Source organism: Orcinus orca, chromosome 15 (genome assembly GCF_937001465.1).
Source record: "Orcinus orca chromosome 15, mOrcOrc1.1, whole genome shotgun sequence".
Taxonomy (NCBI): domain Eukaryota; kingdom Metazoa; phylum Chordata; class Mammalia; order Artiodactyla; family Delphinidae; genus Orcinus; species Orcinus orca.
In genome coordinates this window covers 42,768,832-42,788,949 of record NC_064573.1, presented here as the reverse complement: position 1 = coordinate 42,788,949, position 20,118 = coordinate 42,768,832, and the positions used below count along the sequence as shown (strand labels likewise).

Genomic DNA, 20,118 nt, shown 5'->3' with positions numbered 1-20,118 from the left:
CAGACGTAGAGAACAAACGGATGGATACCAAGGGGGTAAGGGTGGGGTGGGATGGATTGGGAGATTGGGACTGACATATATTCACTACTACATATAAAATAGATAAATAGTGAGAACAGACTGTATAGCACAGAGAACTCTACTCAATGCTCTGTGGTGACCTAAATGGGAAGGAGTCCAAGGAAGAGGGGATATGTGTATACGTGTGACTGATACACTTTGCTGCACAGCAGAAACTAACACAACAGTGTAATGCAACTATACGCCAATAAAAAAATTTTTTTAATGCCTCAAGTATGCTACTTTTCATGAATACTAGGAACTTACATTGTTGTGGTTATCAATCATAGTTACAAAAACATGTATGAAGTATTTATAAAATAACAGCAGAGGGGCTTCCCTGGTGGCGCAGTGGTTGAGAGTCCGCCTGCCGATGCAGGGGACACGGGTTTGTGCCCAGATCCGGGAAGACCCCACATGCCGCGGAGCGGCTGGGCCCGTGAGCCATGGCCGCTGAGCCTGCGCGCCCGGAGCCTGTGCTCCGCAACGGGAGGGGCCACAACAATGAGAGGCCCGCGTACCGCAATCAATCAATCAGTCAATCAATAAACTAACTAACTAACAGAAATGTACCGCCCACTGGCTTATACAGCTACATCAGTGATCTCAAATCTTTGCTGCCTCTGCTTGTCACTGGGAGGAATTAAAGTGTCTTTAAGAAGACTACAGGGACTTCCCTGGTGATGCAGTGGTTAAGAATCCGCCTGCCAATGCAGGGGACACGGGTTCGAGCCCTGGTCCGGGAAGATCCCACATGCCGCAGAGCAACTAAGCCTGTGCGCTACAGCTACTGAGCCTATGCTCTAGAGCCCGCGAGCCACAACTACTGAGCCCGCAAGTCACAACTACTGAAGCCCGTGCTCCACAGCAAGAGAAGCCACCGCAATGAGAAGCCCGAGCACCGCAACGAAGAGTAGCCCCCCGCTCGCCACAACTAGAGAAAGCCCGCGCACAGCAACAAAGACCCAACGCAGCCCCAAAATAAATAAATAAATAAATGTATTTTTAAAAAAAAAGACTACAAATTTTGAGCCTCTCCCAAAACAGTTTGATGATAAAAATACTACTATCTTCTGGCTCTGTGACTTGGGCAAGTTTTTACACCTCTCTGAACTTCAGTTTGCTATCAGTCAGGATGAGGAGAAAGAGCAGCATTTAGGATTGCTGTGAGAGCGAAATGAGGTAAAATGAGCTGATGTGTATCAGTGCCTACCACGGGGCTTGGCACCAGTATATTTTGTTTGTGTGTCTTGCGTGTCCCCTGCATTGGCAGGCAGATTCTTAACCACTGTGCCACCAGGGAAGTCCCTTTGCACCAGTATTCATCTTCTGTTTGTATTAGCATAAAACTCAAACAAACTGTGAGAAAGGGGGGAAGACTTTTAGCTGACAAGAAATACAGTGTTATCTGCTTGCTCCTAAATTATGTAAACAAAGAATTCCTGTCAGAACCACAGGTGTTGTATTAGAAATGTTAATTATGAGTTGAGCATTTGGACCATTTGTAATAAATGCCCTTCAAAGCTTACACTTTGAGAACCAATTCTCAGGAACTAAAAGAAATGCAAGGACAAATGTGCCTTAGAACTTACAGTTAATCACCTGAGGCAGATAGAAGTAAAATACAGCAGCGGAAGAACCTAGGGGTAAGACAGGAATAAAGACACAGACCTACTAGAGAACGGACTTGAGGATATGGGGAGGGGGAAGGGTGAGCTGTGACAAAGCAAGAGAGAAGCATGGACATATATACACTACCAAACGTAAGGTAGATAGCTAGTGGGAAGCAGCCGCATAGCACAGGGAGATCAGCTCGGTGCTTTGTGACCGCCTGGAGGGGTGGGGTAGGGAGGGTGGGAGGGAGGGAGACTCAAAAGGGAAGAGATATGGGAACATATGTATATGTATAACTGATTCACTTTGTTATAAAGCAGAAACTAACACACCATTGTAAAGCAATTATACTCCAATAAAGATGTAAAAAAAAAATGCAGCAGGGGACTTAGGTCTTTTGATTCTGAAAGTATTGCTCTTTCCAACTGGGGTAGCTGCGGTTGTGGAAAGATAGGTCACTGAATTCTGAGTCAGGAAACCTCAGCTTAAGGTCAACAAAGTCCAGGCACTTTCTGTAGCTGTGACCTTGCTGATGTAGCTTAACCTCCACGTACCTCAGATTCCTCATCTATAAAGGAAATAATGATCTTTCTTAGGGGTTTATTAAGGTTAAATGAATTAAGGTATGTGGAAGTGTTTTAAAATTTTGTAAATTAAATAAAAGCAGTGTCAAATTTGAAATTATATCAAAATATAAAGTTACCAAGCGACATTAATAACAAAAACACCCAGGAAGAAAAGGGTAGGAACCTAAGCAGGTCTAGGGTTCTAAATAAAGAGCAGGATAGTCCTATCAAGTTGTTGCTGAATCAGTCTTTATGTCACTCTGTTTAGTATTCATCTCCCAGAGAGAGGGTTTACTTAGTGTGGCTGACATTAGGCACTCTGCCTTCAGCAGGGGATTATGGGCATCTGGATTGAGGTCCCACCAAATTGTATCTCATATAAGAGGTGTAGTTCTGCAGAGCAAAATCAGGATGCTGTGGCCAGAAAAAGGGGAAATGGGTGCTGGGCAGGCATCAACATCAAGCAGATGCCTCAAGAACAGTGCAGACGTAAGCATCCTCTGTGTGCATATAAGAATTTTATAACAGAGGCAGAAGAGAATACTTTTAAGAATCAGTAATGGCTGGGCTTCCCTGGTGACGCAGTGGCTAAGAATCCACCTGCCAATGCAGGGGACACGGGTTCGAGCCCTGGTCCGGGAAGATCCCTCATGCTGTGGAGCAACTAAGCCCGTGTGCCACAACTACTGAGCCTGCGCTCTAGAGCCCGCAAGCCACAACTACTGAGCCCGCGTGCCACAACTACTGAAGCCCGCGTGCTTAGAGCCCGTGCTCTGCAACAAGAGAAGCCACCCAATGAGAAGCCCGCACACCCCAACGAAGAGTAGCCCCTGCTCACCGCAACTAGAGAAAAGTCCGTGCGCAGCAACGAAGACCCAATGCAGCTAAAAATGAAAATAAATAAATTAAAAAAATAAAAAGAATCAGTAATGGCTAATATACTAGGAATTTTGTTTGTGAAACGTCATTCAGCTGTATGTATACCTATGATATATGAACTTTTCAGTATGTATAGTTTACTTAAACAGCTTAACTTTTGCCATGTATAAATATTCGCAAATATATGTTACATGCTGAGTTAAGAGCTGTCAGCTCATGCTGATATGTATAACCTATTGAAATGCTCACTTTTACTTCTGTGCACATGTAGCCTTCAGCAGCTCCCATAAATAGGTCAAGATTTTCTGTGAATTCTGTTGACTGTGTTAAGATTTTATCATGATCATCTTTAAGTAAACAGAGAATATATTTCTTGACGTGGAGGACATTCCTAAAGTGGTAGTTTTGATTAGATAATTTCCTGCATCTGAGGATGAGTTTTAAATTATTTTATGAAGACTTTAACGTGTTTCGTATTTTTACCTCCTCAACTTGCTGCTATTTTCTTATCTAACACACAGAATCTCACAAAGCAAAGACCTATTCCCCCCAGCCCCACAGATTTTAAGGTAAAATAGGATTAAAGGAAAGAAAGAACACGTTAGATATCCTTTGAGTTATAGGGGGGTTTTTTGAAGTATAGTTGATATACAATGTTTTGTTAGTTTCAGGTATCCAGGAAAGTGATTCATTTATACACACACATAAATATATATATAGATATATTCTTTTTCGGATTCTTTTCCATTATAGGTTATTAAGATATTGAATATAGGTACCTGTTATACAGCTGGCCCTTGTTGTTTATGTATTTTACATATAGTAGTATGTATCTGCTAATCCCAAACTCCTAATTTGTCCCTCCCTCCCCCTTTCCCTTTTGGTAATCATAAGTTTATTTTCTATGTCTGTGAGTCTGTTTCTGTTTTGTAAATAATTTATTTGTATCATTTGTTTAGATTCTATATATAAGTGATACCATGTGATATTTGTCTTTCTCTGACTTACTTCACTTAGTATGATCATCTCTAGGTCCATCCATGTTGCTGAAATGGCATTATTTCATTCTTTTTTATGGCTAGCAATATTTGAGTTATAGTTTTCATTCTGTTTGTAGGAAGGCTGTTTCACCACTTTGTCACCTTCTGTTTAAATGCGTGCAGCACACGTGGTGGGAACGTGTGGCCCCAGGGAGGTCTTGCAGGGAAGGTAAGAGACTCCTCAGCAGCTGTAGGATGCAGATGGAGCTTTCGTTTGGCAGAACAGCTCTTAGTGTACAAGGTGTCATTAAAATACGGTTTCCATAAATGAACACCTAGTGGTGGCTCCTTTATACTGTTAAGGAAAGTGATGTGTTCTTGGTTTGTGTCCTGTAGATTCTGCCGTTCTTGCATTGCTACCAGTCTCAAGAACAATAAGTGGACCTGTCCTTACTGCCGGGCATATCTTCCTTCTGAAGGAGTTCCAGCAACTGATGTAGCCAAGAAAATGAAATCCAAGTTCCAGAAGTGCACTGAGTGTGACACCCTGGTATGTGACCCTGCCTTTGCTCATAGTTACCGGCGTAGAACTCTGAGAAAATTGTTTTGCAGCCAGTCATTTCACCTACGCCTTTGACCTCATCCTACCCCGACTTTCCAAAGTTTACTGTCTCAGCCTCTCCTCTTCCTTTCCTCTGGTTCCCTATGTATGGGCTGCTGGACAGCAGTCACCTGATGCCCACCATCACCTAACTTTTCAAACCAAGGCTTTCATTGACCACCTCCATTTCCTCTCTTCCCATTACTCCCATGACCCCCTATTATGTGGCCTCCATTCCTGCTATGCTGTTGCAGCCCACCCAATGAATAGCTTTATTTTCAATTCCCGTGGCATAATTCCACCTCTACTGTTCTGGGCTTTGCAGTATTTATCTCTGTTGACCACTTCCTCCTTGTTGCAGTTTTCCTCCGTTGTTATTATGCTAGCCTGGTTAGATCATGTGATGTCTTAGAAGCTGTGACAAAGATTCTAGATTTTATCTTAAACGCAATAGTGAGTCATAGAAAAAGTATAAGCTTTTGATCAGGTTTATATTTTTAAGATGTCACTCTAGCATGTGAGTGGAAAATGGTTTGGAGGGGGCAAAAGCAGGATTGGTGAAGCCAATTCAGTGGATTTTAGGATAGGTGTTAAGGAAGCTGGGTTAGGGTAATAGCATTAGGTATGGAATAAGAAGTTGTTTCAAGGTGTATTCTGGAGAGGGATTGAAGGAAATTGATAATTAACTGGATGTGGAGGTGAGTGACAGTGAGGTATCAAAATGCTCCCCAAGTTTCTGAGACGAGTAGGTGAAGGTGCTAATATGGCGAGCAAATTTAGAGAAGAATCCACAAAGTTAAGTCTTAGATACATTAAATTTGAACTGCTAACAGAAGGATATTTAGGTATTACCAGTCTAGAGATCAAAAGAGAGATCGTGTACTGAAGATCTAAATTTCTCTAGAGAACCTTTCTTGATTGTTCATCTAAAATATAGCCTGTTACACTTTCTCTTAGCAATCTGTGCTTTCTCTTCATAGCACTTATCACCATTTGTAATTATGCTTTTGTGAATTTTGAAATTTAATGTCCATTATCCATCATCTCCACAAGATTCCATGAGGGTAAGAACCATGACTGTTTTATTGACAGCTGTAAACCCAGCACTTTGAAGAGTGACTGGCACATAATAAATGCTCAATGCATTTTTGAATATTTTTGTAAGACTCAAAAATCTATTCGTGGCTGCCTGATTCTGGAATCCATGCATGGTCTTTGGAGTCAGACATCCTGGGATTGAACACTAATTCTCTCCCTTACTCTTTGTGATTTGGGGCAAGTTATTAATCTAAGTTTTTGTTTGACTCTTTTAAATTGAGGGAAAAGGTAATGCTCATGTCACAGAGTGGTTATAAAGGTAAACAACAAAATGTAAGTGGCTTTTAGCACTGTGGAACATAGTGAATGCTCAAAATCAATAGCTTTTCACATTCTTAATATCATTCGTGATTATTTTTACTTTGATATTTTGCCATCATTTAAAATTCAACATGCACAAAATCAAACTCAGCATATTATTTTGTCTTCCAGTTCTTTATCCCATCTTTGGTACCTGTCAGAAATAAGAGTATTCTCTCAGTTATCCTGGGTGGAGATCCCCTTCCTTTTTCACCCCCCTGCATTTCTGATTATTCACAAGTATTTTGATCTTTCCTTTGAGGTATTTCTTGTATCTGTCTCTACCTCTTGTCAGGAATACTGCCGCTCCTTCTGTAGCCATTTTCAACTCTTCTTACTGTTCAGAGTCCTCCTTACCTCCCTGCCAAGAGCCTGGCTTTAGTATTCCAGTCCCCAGTATCAAACGGTTTCCTCTCTGCTTATCTTCACATCTTTTGTTTGTTTGTTTTTCCTCCATTAGATGATAAGTACCTTTAGCGCAAGCTCAGTGGCTTCTGCTCCTTCTGCCACCTCTGACAGTGGCTTTCACAGTTTTGTGTCTGGGGTAGACGCTCTATGCATTTATCAATTCATCTGTCAAGACATAGTCCCCAGATTGCTAATTTATATGAAGAATGTGTCTCTTTGTTGATCAAGGAATATAAAGAAGAAGAAAGAAACTTTTAAGAAAAGTCATAAGGAGATGAGAGAGCACTGATGTGCAAGGTTGGATGTTAAAAGCTGTAAAACAGTCTGTTGGTTTTTTTTTTTTTTTAATTATTTTATTTATTTATTTTTGGCTGCGTTGGGTCTTCGTTGCTGCGCGCGGGCTTTCTCTAGTTGCGGCGAACGGGGGCTACTCTTCGTTGCGGTGCGTGGGTTTCTCATTGCGGTGGCTTCTCTTGTTGTGGGACAAGGGCTCTAGGCACGCGGGCTTCAGTAGTTGTGGCACGTGGGCTCTAGGGTGCAAGCTCAGCAGTTGTGGCGCATGAGCTTAGATGCTCCGTGGCACACGGGATCTTCCCAGACCCGTGTCCCCTGCATTGACAGGCGCATTCTTAACCACTGCACCACCAGGGAAGCCCCAAACAGTCTGTTTTAAGACAGATGCCTAGATCGGTCCTAGCTTTTACGTCTTTTTAGATGGATAGTTATAAAGCAAGGATTTGTTCTTATTTTCCATTTGCTTTTTTTTTTTTTTTTTAATTATTTGTGGCTGCGTTGGGTCTTCATTGCTGTGTGCGGGCTTTCTCTAGTTGCGGCAAGCAGAGGCTACTCTTTGTTGTGGCTCGCAGGCTCTAGAGTGCAGGCTCAGTAGTTGTGGTGCATGGGCTTGGTTGCTCCGCGGCATGTGGGATCTTCCCGGACCAGGGATTGAAACCGTGTCCCCTGAATTGGCAGGTGGATTCTTAACCACTGTGCCACCAGGGAAGCCCCCCATTTGCTTTTATTTTTGTCTTTTGTGACAGTTATAACTGTTTTCTTGACATGGTAGATTTCATGTCTGAGGTTTAACTTCCGTAGCTTGGGCAAAATGAAGCAGGGTGGGTCGGCCACCTTACAGCTGTACAGAGCTTCCTTTAGCACAAGATCTTATCAGAGTTTCTAATGACACATTTAGTAGAGTATGTGTTATTTAGCAACAGATCCCTCATGGTTAGGAAATCTGAATGTATATCTGGAAGGACAAGGGCTCTTTATTCTGCCTTGATAAAAATGGACTGCAGTAGCTGTCCTTTATGTTTGCTCTTAATGGGGCCATTAAGTATACTGTATATTGTGAATTCATGTAATACTACTGGATGTATTATAAAGCCATGGTATTTATATCTTTCCCTGAAGCACAGGGTTTCTTTTTACTTACTCTGGACATCTCTAAAATCCATCTATTTATTCTTTTTACCTCTCTTTGTTTTTCTTTCTCTCTTTTTACTTTTTTTCCTTTCCTTCCTTTTGCTCCTTTTCCCCTCCCCTTTTTCTTCCTTACTTCCCTCTTTCCATCACCGATTTAGGTAATAGTATCCAAAAAAAGTAAATTTGATTTAATATACATCTTTGCCCTTTAAAAAACTTATACTTTGTAGAAGAACCAAATTCAAGAACTCAGCTTTTGGGTCTTCTAGTTGTAAGAAAATTTTAAAATAGTGTTTTCCTTGGGACTTCCCTGCCAGTCCAGTGGTTAAGACTCCGCGCTCCCAATGCAGGGGGTGGGGGTTCAATCCCTGGTCGGGGAACAAAGATCCCACATGCCACGTGACACGGCCAAAAAAAAAAAACTATTTAAGATAGTGTTATTCTTGATAATGCCTTAAATTGGTTGTACTATTATCATAACTGCATCCTTTTAATCAACTGACCCCACACTATGACCTTATTTGAAATAAGGAAAGCAATACAGCTGGGTCACAAAAGACTTCATTGACTGAAATGAGCCCCTTTTCAACAGTGAGCTTATTTTAATCTGCTTCTATATAGGTTTGCCTCAGTGAAATGAGGGCACACATAAGAACATGTCAGAAGTACATAGATAAGTATGGACCACTACAAGAACTTGGAGAGACAGCAACAAGGTTTGTTTCAGTACAATTTAGTTTAATGCTAAATTTGATATGCTTATAAAGAACTTAATGAGCCAGAAAGCTTAACATTTTTGTCCTGAAAATATGTATGTAGTTATGTTTTGGCTTCTAACCATAATACCTATTATTGGTAATCATTTGTTAATGGGAATAATTACAAAAGAATTTTGTTCTCTCTGCTTTAAAAACTTTGTATGGGGAGAGCCAACTGAACACTGGAGAGATTGTGGAAACTTCCTCAGACAAGTTTATATGGAGGAAGATACAAAAATAGAAAACAGAACTGTTCAATTTCTGCTAGGCTTTATTTTGTGACTAATAGAGTCCTGAAGTAGATGATGGTTTAGAGGTTGTTGTCTTTACTTTTCCATCACCTCCTCTCAGTTCCCCCAGCTCATTCTCTCTCATTTTGCTGGTTTCTCTTTAGAAGGGACGAAGTGACATCTCAGTATGTATTCTAACAAGAAAGAACAGGCGTGGGGCAGGCATTCTGAATCCTATACCTGTTTTCTGGGTAATCTTATATGGGGCTGGAGGAAGGATGGAGGTGGCTAGTAGGTGTAATGGAGGATATTGATCATTAATTATTTTTTCTTAAAAAAAAAAAGAAAGAAAACTGAGTTATTACTCTCCTGATGGGCAGAGGAATTAAAAAGTTTGGCATCTGCCTCTGCTAAAGAAATAAAGAAATGATTTGTGTTCTCCTGCATAGGGATGATGGTTTTGAAACCATTAAATCTTCTTATGAACGCAGCAATCCAAAGAGGTATTCAGTATAATTTCTTCTTTTCTCCTGAAGATAAATGTTAGTTCTGCTTATCTTAAAAATCGCATGTATAGCCCAGGGATAGATACCCAATATTTTGTAATAACCTATAAGGGGAAAGAATCTGAAAAAGAATATATATGTATGAGATATATATAACTGAATCACTGTGCTGTGCACCTGAAACTAACACAACATTGTAAATCAACTGTACTTAAATAAAAGTGTTTAAAAAAAGGAAATATACTACTCAAAATGTAACTTAAATTTCCTAACCCAAAAGTCTAAATGATCACCCCATTCCTCTCGTTTTACTAGAGATTACTTTGCAAATGTACCTTTTATTATAGGATTATACCATTCTGTTAAATTGTGAGTATTTTAGCTCTAGGCAGAGTATGAATTCTGTATGGTTTGATTGTAAGGTTGATAGGCTTTATGAAAATTTTAAAATATACAAAACCTAATTTAAATACTAATTTCTCCTGCTAGTTAGAATGAAATAATAAAGAATTGAAATAACAGAAAATGAGAAGGGTTGTTGATTAATCAGTATTACAGGATAGATTAATATTTGCATTTAAGATAGAAATCTTTGCTTTATGGAAGAACTTACTACATAATTCAAATTTTAAAAATTCTTATGCAGGGAGCTTGTCCAGAATACAACTCTTGGGGAACAGGAAGTTATATCTACAATGGAAAGTGAGCAAAAAATTCCAAGCCTCCCTATTGTCCCTAAGAATTTAAGGCAGCACTGTGCAATGGAAACATAATGCAGAGCACATATGTAGTTTTAAATTCTCTAATAGCCATACTCAAAAAAGTAAAAAGAAACAAGTGAAATTAATTTGTAATATATTTTATTTAACTGAATATAGCCAAAGTCTTATCCTTTGAACATGTAATCAATATATAAATTAGTGAGATATTTAACTTTTTTATGTATATATAAAGCCCTCAAAATTGAGTGTGTGTTTTATACTTCCAGCATATCTCAGTTTGGACTAACCCAGTAGACACATACCGAATGACTAGTCCGTTGGACAGCACAGATGTGAGGGACAGATACTCCTAGGTGTGCATAAGGATGTAACAAGGTAGTTGCAGGCCATTTTCCATTCTTCACTGGATGCTAATACTGTGAGTTGACACCTTTAGTTATATATGCCAGTGTTGTTAGATATGCTAGTAGGAGAACAAAGTAACACTCCGTTCAGATGTTACCTGATTTAGGAAAGGGAGGAAGTAAAAGGGACAGAAGAAGTAACCTAGGCACAGCTGGGTGGTTTGTTCCTCTGTTTCTCAGTTAATGGGGTGCTCAGATTATACTTCTCTTCCAAAGAAAATAAAGTGCTTCAAGTGCACTATAACTGATTCTCTATCCTGCCCCTGTGAGGTTACACATTTACATTTCTCATGAGAAAAAATTTAGGCACCAAGATTATTATCAGGATTGGAAAAAGAACATCAACTCAGAAAGAATGAGGACTAGAAACTAACTTACATTGTATTTTTTTACCTCTAGTTAAGTGACTACTGTCTAATTATCAACAATTTCAGTAATGTTTGTATTCTATGTAATTTCCAGGTGTGTATGTCCATTTTGTCAGAAGGAATTGGATGAAGACAGCTTGCTGGATCATTGCATTACTCATCACAGATCAGAAAGGAGACCTGTGGTGAGGATTTCTGTTACCATACATTGCTGCAGTGTCTAAATTTGATACACATTAGAAAACGTGGAGTCCTAACCACTGAACCGCCAGGGAGTTCCCCTTTTAATTTTCATTTTTGTATAGTTGAGAGGTAAGGCAGGGTGATGATGGATACGTCATCGTTTACTTAGCCATTTTGCTATTTTAGAACATTTGGATTGGTGACAATTTTTAGGATTTGCATTCACATTCTTGTACGTTTAAACTTTTCCTTCTAAAGTACTTTTTTCCTAAGAGGAAATTCCTTAAATTGATATTTCTGGGACCAAGAGTGCAAGTTTTTATTAACTCTTGCAATGTGTTCTAAATAGTTTGAGTAAATTTATACTTGTGTCAGCAATTTATGAGTAAACCACTTTCACCTTAACCTGGCCAAGATTGTGTACATTTATTTATTTATTTAAAAAAACTTTTTTTGATTTAGGAGAGTGTCTTGAATTACCCAATAAGAGAGTTTTTTACACAGTAATATCCTGTAGCATATTTCTAACTCAGAGAAAAAGGACAAAATATGATCAACAAAATCAGAGTAGAGGCTGTTCTTATATGGAAAGAAATTATAAAATGATGGTATGAACACAAATGTATGGACTTTTGAGTGTTGTACTTATAAGGGATAAATTATGCGTACACTTATTTTTAACTTATCCAGGCTTAACAGATGTAAAATGATACCTTGAAGTTTTTTGAATTTTATTTTAGTTTTATGTTGTATGTGTGTACATGTGTATATATGTGTATGTGTGTTTTTCATATATATGAGTTTGGGGTTTTTTTAATTTGTTTTAAGGTTTGTTTGTTTTTTTTCCATAAAATCCTTTCGGAAAGTGGATGAAGTTGAAATGTAAGTATATTAGATAGGTGATTGATGGAGAGATAGCTAGATAGCCCTTACGACAATCCTATGAGATAGATATGATTCTTATCCCCATTTTACAAGTGATAAACTGAGGCTCAGAGAGGTTAAGTCTTACGAGCTAAGTCTCATAGCTGGTAAATAAGCAGAGCTACAGTTTGAACCCAGTAGTCTAGCCTCCAGGGCATAGACACTATGCTCCACTAGCAAGTTCAAGACAAAAGTCCTCCCACAGCACAGTCAAAGGAATTTGTTATTTATCCTAATGGCCCAGAGGTTTGGTTCTTGGAATGGCTAGCTAAGAGCTTGATATGTGTTGGGGCAGCAGAGGAGGTTGTCATGGGCTTTTCCTGCTCAAGTTGCTCTGTGGGAGGAACTGGGCTAAGGAGGTGTTTTATGATAGGTCCCTGGGGAACCATCCTAGAGGAAGCTTGAAGAAAGCATTAGGATGGCATAATAGTGACTACCATTTACTGAGTTCTGGGTGCCTCTTTGCCTTCTAGCAACCCTATGAAGGAGATATTATCGACACAGTCTGAGCCCTGACCAGTAGTGCCCGGGGTGCTGCTCTGGCTGGAGGAACACTAGGCACTCTGGACCATGGGCCGCATTACAGCATCCCTCCAGGGAGGGCCCCATATTTGTCCATCCATTGGTACTGTGTACCTGCTCCACAGAAGTCCAGTCCACATGCTGCTCAGTTTGGCCATCAGATTGAAGGTGGCCCATGGAAACTGGGTCTTCTATGATTTAGAGGTCATAGAGGTCACTGAAGAAAGCCGACATAAGGACAGAGATAAACCAGGAATCGTGGAATTTAGTAGTTAAAATGCCTAGGCTTCGCTGGGGCAAAGTGAGAGTAGCATGGACATATATACACTACCGAATGTAAAATAGTTGGCTGGTGGGAAGCAGCAGCATAGCACAAGGAGATCGGCTCGGTGCTTTGCCATGACCTAGAGGGGTGGGATGGGGGGGTGGAGGGAGGCTCAAGAGGGAGGGGATATGGGGACACGTGTATGCATATGGCTGATTCACTTTGTTGTGCAACAGAAACTAACACGGTATTGTGAAGCGATTATACTTCAATAAAGTTCTATTAAAATAATAATAATAATTTGTATATCTGGAGTTATATACAACATATTATTAAAATTAATCCCACCTGTTTCCTTTTAGTTTTTGTAATGTGGCTACTCAAACAATAAAATTATGTGTGTGGCTTCTGTCACATTTCTATTGAACAGCAATGCCCTGGGGCGGGGGGAGGAAAGCCTAGGCTCTGGAGGAGATAAGCTTTGGTGCAAATCGCAGAAAATCCCATTAACCTCTTTGCCTCTGTTTCATCCTTTGTAAAATGGAGATGATGATGATGATGATGCCTTTTTCACAGGGCAATAGCAAATGAGTCAGGTGGTGATGCTGGGTTACTACCATTTTTGCAGCTATATCAAATCAAGGCTAGAGCAGATTTCTCAGAGGAAGCCAGGTACTCTCACAGTTGGGGAACCCAAGCTGGGAGAGGTGGAGGAGGTGAAGTAAATTTTACCACAAGACCAGGATGCTATCAAGGCCTTCAGGCAGGAACCGATTGCTCAGAAAAGCCATGGTTCTGTAATACACCAGGGCTGTGTAAAAGTGGTCTCTGGAACAGAAAACCTTCAGGTTTCCTGTGTTAGTGTTTCGTGCTTAAGTGTAGAAGCTTAAGACACATGCACTCTGAAGCATCTAGTGCCACTAGAAGTCCGGAAAAACCCTGTGGTTAGAAAAAGGCTGGATGCAGATACTGTGGCAGGGCTGGGGTCACGTGCTTAGGGATCCTCTGGGGGCACGTAGGTGAAAACACCTGGTGGAATCCTTGGATGAGGAGGGCTGAGTCCAAGGCTGCTTCTGGATTGGTGTGGAAGTTAACAAGGAATTATTGCTCTAAAGGACTGAATTGCTGGGTTTGCCTTCAGATAAGATCAGTGACATCATCTGACTTACCAGATGTAAGAAGTTTCAGGGCGGTTAGAGATTTGGGCAAATGATTCTGCCTTCCAGATAGAATTAGGTAATTCAGAGATCAAACCACAAGCAACTAATCTTTTCTTTCTGAGTTGCTGAAGCAAACAGGGGTAAGTAAGTTATGAACCTCAAGGAATTTTGACTGTTCTCATGTGCAGCCTTCAGAACAGCTCCTTTTTGTCACACAGTAATTATATTCTGCCATGTTTTTTTCTTTTTGAAAAATTATATCTATGGAATATTGGACTCAAAAAAGGCAAATGACACACACAGCATGCTTCAGATTGAATTATGAGACCACTCTTGAGAGAAATTTAATATTTTATTTTATAAAGGGAAGACGTTTCAGCAAGAACCACACTTTCTGGCTCTTCTCGCTTTCCAGTGTTTTCTTTCACTGGTTGGTTCTTTTTTTCGTGTGCTTCCTGCCCCACCCCCAACCCCCCCCACCGCCCCACCCCTGCTCTGCCCGGCATGTGAGATCTTAGCTCCCCAACCAGGGATTGAACCTGCGCCCCCTGCAGTGGAAGCGTGGAGTCTTAACCACTGGACCGCTAAGGAAGTCCCCACTGGTTGGTTCTTATTTATCCTTTAGAACTCAACTTAAATTGCACTTCTCTGACACCCAAATTAATTTCAGCTCTTGCTTTTCTCCCCTCTTTTTTCTCACTTATCACAATTCGTTAATTGTGTATTTGTGTCTGTCTCTCCCTCCAAATTATTAGGTTCATGAAGCCATAGAACTTAATTTCTTTGTTCAGCACTGCATGCCCAGCTCTTGGCAGAGAACCTAGCACATAGTAGGACGTAGTGATATGAAAAATAGGATATTTTAAAAATCATATTTCCATTCACACAGGTTCAAAGGTAGCCTTACTTTCTGCCTTGATCCTGAGGTTCATTCCTTATGGGAAGGGACAGGACTTCAGTTGGTTTGGAATTAAAAGCTGTAGTGACAAGAGCCTGAGCCCTCATTCCCACAGCAGTTTATTTCCGTGGGTATTCAGAATATCTGTGGCTGGACTGGGCAGTGGGAGCGTATATGCATAAACGTGTTAGAAGGAGAAAATCTTCATTAGATATGCTTCCAAACTCGTATTAAATTAGATGTGTCATCTGGTACCTTAAGTTTGGTTGCATATTTGTCTATAATTATTTTCAGTGCATGTCTCTTTTGGCATTGGATTCCGTTATCTTTAATTTCTAAACCCAAATGGTATTTACCATTATATAGAAAGTGTCCTGTAATTGGCTGAGTTGCTGTGGCAGTTAATCGAAACCGCGGATAGAGCTGGGTGTCCATTGTAATAGATGCTCCAAAGGATTGAGGTTAGTGGTAGCTTCTAATATGGTGGCTGTTATTTGCCCATTGCGTTCACTGTCATATAAAGTCCATGCCGAGGTGAGGCCAACATCCTTTTTTTTTTTCAATTGAAGTACAGATGATGTACAATATTATATAAGTTACAGGTGTAGGTATACAATATAGTGAGTCACAATTTTTAAAGGTTATACTCCATTTATAATTATTATAAAATATTGGCCATAATCCCAATATGTGGGATATATGTTGTAAAATATATCCTTGTAGCTTATTTTATATATAATAGTTTGTACCCCTTAATCCCCTACCTCTTAATCCTCTACCTCTATGTTACCCCTCCCCTTCCCTTACTGGTCACCACTAGTTTGTTCTCTATATCTGTGAGTCTACTTCTTTTTTGTTATATTCACTAGTTTGTTGTAATTTTTTTAGATTCCACATATAAGTGGTATCATACAGAATTTGCCTTTCTCTGACTGACTTATTTCCCTTAGCATAATACCCTCCAAGTCCATCCATGTTGCTGCAAATGACAATATTTACTTTTTATGGCTGAATAGTATTCCACTGTGTGTGTGTGTGTGTGTGTGTGTGTGTGTGTGTGTGTGTGTGTGTGTGTGTATACATATCTTCTTTATCCATTCATCTGTTGATGGACACTTAGGTTGTTTCTATTATTAAAATATTTCTTGGTCTCAGCTCTGTTCTCACTATGTAGGGGTCTCAGGGTAGATGGAGTGCTATTTTGGGATAGCCATGTTGTCAATTAACCAAGATAGCTAGAACGTAAGGAAATCATTAATTATTATAAAGCAATAATAATTTAGATGATGTAATTTTATTTAAAATAAGACATTAAGATTAATTGAGTAGAGCAGAATTTTTAAATGGCCTTATTTATAGAAGTTGAGCATATTGAAACTGGGACTCCCCCCTCCCCAATAAAATAATAAGACAGAAAAGAATTATGTAAAGATCTCATTTAAATTTAGAGAAAAACATCATCCAAGCTGATAAATTAGACACTGTTATAATATGAAAAGGACATTGGATTGTCTAGTAGAGGCCTAGATTCGAGCTCTGATACTTGAAGTGGTGTAGATTTAAGCTAATTTTTTTCCTCTCTGAAATTGGGTTCATCAACAAAATAAAGATGATAATTCACTGGGTTTCTGTGAGAATCAAGTGAGAATACCACCTCATTTATTGCCTAACATATACTTGGAACTCAGTAATGATTCTGCATCTCATTTTTCAAAATGAATACATGAAGAAATACAATTTTAAAAAAAAACCTATGTTAAGACATAATAAAGTGGTATATATTAAAAGAAAGAGTCATTTATATTAGCCATTTGAGAATTACAAATTAAAACCATGATGAGATACCACTACATGCCTATGAAAACAACTAAAATAGAAAAATGTTGACAGTAACTAATGCTGATGAGAATAAGGAAAAACTAGATAATTCACTCATTGCTTGTGGGAATGTAAAATGGTCCAGCCATTTACAAACAAAATAGTTTGGCAGTTTTTTACAAAGTTAACTGTAACACTAACCCAGCACTCACACTCCTAGAAATTAATCCTAGAAAAATGAAAATATGTTTACGCAAAACATCTATGCGCACATGTTCATTGCAGCTCTATTTGTAGCAGCCCAAAACAACAAATGTCCTTCAAAGGTAAATGGATAACTGTGGTACATCCATACCATGGAATACTACTCAGCAGTAAAAAGGAAGGAACTATATTGATGCACTCAACAATTTGGATGAATCCCAAGGCCATTATGCTTAGTGAAAAAAAGCCAGTCTCAAAAGTTCTGGAGAGGGCTTCCCTGGTGGCGCAGTGGTTGAGAGTCCGCCTGCCAATGCAGGGGACGCGGGTTCGTGCCCCGGTCCGGGAAGATCCCACATGCCGCGGAGCGGCTGCGCCTGTGAGCCATGGCCGCTGAGCCTGCGCGTCCGGAGCCTGTGCTCCGCGACGGGAGAGGCCACAGCGGTGAGAGGCCCGCGTACCGCAAAAAAAAAAAAAAACAAAAAAAAAAACAAAAAAAAAAAACAAAAAAGTTCTGGAGAAGAGATCGGTGGTTGCCAGGGTTTGGGAGAGAAGAGGAAGTTAAGGAGCAGAACAAGGGAGTTCTTTGTAGTGAGAGAACAGTTTTGTATCTTGATTGTGTCGGTAGTTACATGCATTTCTATATGTGTGATAAAATTTCATAGAACTATACATACATACCCAAAAAAATGAGTTCATGCAAAAAATGGTGAAATCTAAGTCAGATGTTGTCTAGTTAATTGCCGATTTCCTGGTTTTGGTAATGTACCACAGTTATGTAAGAAATTACCATTAAGGGAAGCTGGGTTATTGTGACATGGTACCTCTCTGCGTTATTTTTGCAATTTCTTGTGAGCTTATAAATATTTCAAAATGCAAAAGTTTTATTAGAGAGCCATTAATGGCTATTAAATTAGGAAAATATGTATAAATACTAACACCTGATGCTGGTATTATTATTTGATGCTGGTGTATTATAATCTATATTGCTGGTGGCAGTATAAAACTATAGAGTAATATATATTATGAACTGTGAAGTTCATAACTTTGACCTTCTAATCTCCATTTATGGTCATGTATCCTAAGAAAATAATGCCCCCAAAAGTAAACAATATAGATACTATAATTTGTAATAATAGAATATCCACATACCAAGAAAACGTCAGTATTCCAAGAGGTAGGTAACTAATTAAATTATGGCACACCTACTGACTGTAATATTGTTTAAATGATAAAGTGATAGGGACTTCCCTGGTGGTACAGTGGTTAAGAATCTGACTGCCAATGCAGGGGACATGTGTTCGAGCCCTGGTCTGGGAAGATCCCACATGCTGCATAGCAACTAAGCCCGTGTGCCACAACTACTGAGCCTACGCTCTAGAGCCTGTGAGCCACAACTACTGAGCCCTCGTGCCACAACTACTGAAGCCCATGTGCCTAGAGCTCGTGCTCTGCAACAAGAGAAGCCACCGCAATGAGAAGCCCGCGCATTGCAACAAAGAGTAGCCCCCGCTCGCCACAACTAGAGAAAGCCCTGTGCACAGCAACAAAGACCCAGTGCAGCCAAAAATACATAAATTGATTTTTTTAAGTGATAAACATATACTTTTATATACAAGAAATGCATGTGAAGAAATAAGTGCAATTTTATTTCTTTATGTTGCTTTAATATTTATACAATTCTAAAACAATACCAAGGTATGGCCAATAGATTCATAAAATTAAAATTCATTTTGTTGAATGGTTATTTAATTTTTTAATTCTGACAATAATGATTATTTAAAATTCTTTCTTGAACTCTTGATCTTGTTTATTTCCAGTTCTGTCCACTTTGCCGTTTAGTACCTAATGAGAATCCAGGCAGCTTCAATGGCAGCTTAATAAGACATTTGCAAGTCAGTCACACTTTGTTTTATGATGATTTCATAGTAAGTATATTTTCTTACTTTTACATTATGTTTTTATGCTGTGTTTAGCTTATCTTTCTTAATCCAAGTGAGTAAGATTGTAGAGGAGAAAATGTATGTGTAGCTAAAATGTTAAGTATTAGCATTAAGTAGGAAATCATAAAAACATGCTGTTTTATAAACTGTTAATAGTAGTTACCTGCCTTAGACAAAATCATTTCCTTTGTGATGTAAATAATTAGCTATCGTGTAAAGACCTAGATTTCACTTTCACATTATTTTAATTTCTACTCTAGTGCCTCCCAATATATGTTAATAGTTATAATTTTTATGAAGTTAAAAACTTATATAGCTGAGAGGAAATCATATCGGTAAGGAAATGGCTCAGAGAATTTGCGTTCATTTTATAATATACTGAATGGCTAGTAACAGACATGACATTATCAGTGTAGCGAGACACACAGGCTCTATTTTTAATTTAAATTCTATAAAACACAACTCTCGGGTTTCCCTGGTGGCGCAGTGGTTGAGAGTCCGCCTGCCGATGCAGGGGACACGGGTTCGTGCCCCGGTCTGGGAAGATCCCACATGCCACGTAGCGGCTGGGCCCGTGAGCCATGGCCTCTGAGCCTGCGCGTCCAGAGCCTGTGCTCCGCAACGGGAAAGGCCACAACAGTGAGAGGCCCGCGTACCGAAAAAAAAAAAAAAAAAAACCGCGACTCTCGTGTTTATTGAACCTTTTTAAACGTTAAAAAAATTTATTATGAAAAAGTTTTAAACATATACAGAAGTAGGATAATGTAATGAACCCCTGTATACCCATCAGCTACCCATCAATAACTACCAACTCATGGCCAATCTCATTATATTAAGGATTTTTTTAAGATGAAAGAAAAATGTGGTATAGTATGAATAGTTCTAATACTTACGACCGTAGTTTCTGTTATCAGAAATGGTAATAACAAGCAAAAGGTTAACATAGCCTTTTTTCTATGCATTGTCATGTGAGAGTAATGCTTTGTCCCCTGAGTCCCTTTCAGCAAAGGGGTATTGCCTGTCATGAGCGGGAAAATCACTCATAGCCATGTTCTGAAATAGTACATTTTATTGTTACGTTATCTAAATACATGAAATGTTAAGGGTTAAATTTGAATTTGCATATAATTTTCACATGATTTTGACTATTTTTATGCAGTTTCAAGATGGAATTTAATAATTGTTGAAGATTGTCATTGGAAATTTTTCTCCATGCATTCTGATCTGCCCACTATGATTATCCAGATTATCCAGGGAACCTGGGTTCTGACCTGGGTTTTAGTAA

The 20,118-nt window shown here is 39.3% G+C and overlaps 1 protein-coding gene across 2 annotated transcripts in view; it reads left to right on the top strand.

Annotated features, from left to right (window-relative positions):
- RNF125 (ring finger protein 125) overlaps window positions 1-20,118 on the top strand; it is a 41,374-nt gene that overhangs the window by 15,405 nt on the left and 5,851 nt on the right. The window contains exons 2-6 of one of the 2 annotated variants that reach the window (XR_007471682.1): window positions 4,496-4,649; window positions 8,553-8,647; window positions 10,072-10,127; window positions 11,014-11,104; window positions 18,711-18,818. Coding sequence is in view for 1 of the 2 variants with exons in the window: in XM_004273716.4 (XP_004273764.1) it covers window positions 4,496-4,649; window positions 8,553-8,647; window positions 11,014-11,104; window positions 18,711-18,818 (448 nt within the window). In the remaining variant the exon portion in view is untranslated. The remainder of the gene's footprint in view (window positions 1-4,495; window positions 4,650-8,552; window positions 8,648-10,071; window positions 10,128-11,013; window positions 11,105-18,710; window positions 18,819-20,118) is intronic. The other variant, XM_004273716.4, reaches the window with a different exon arrangement.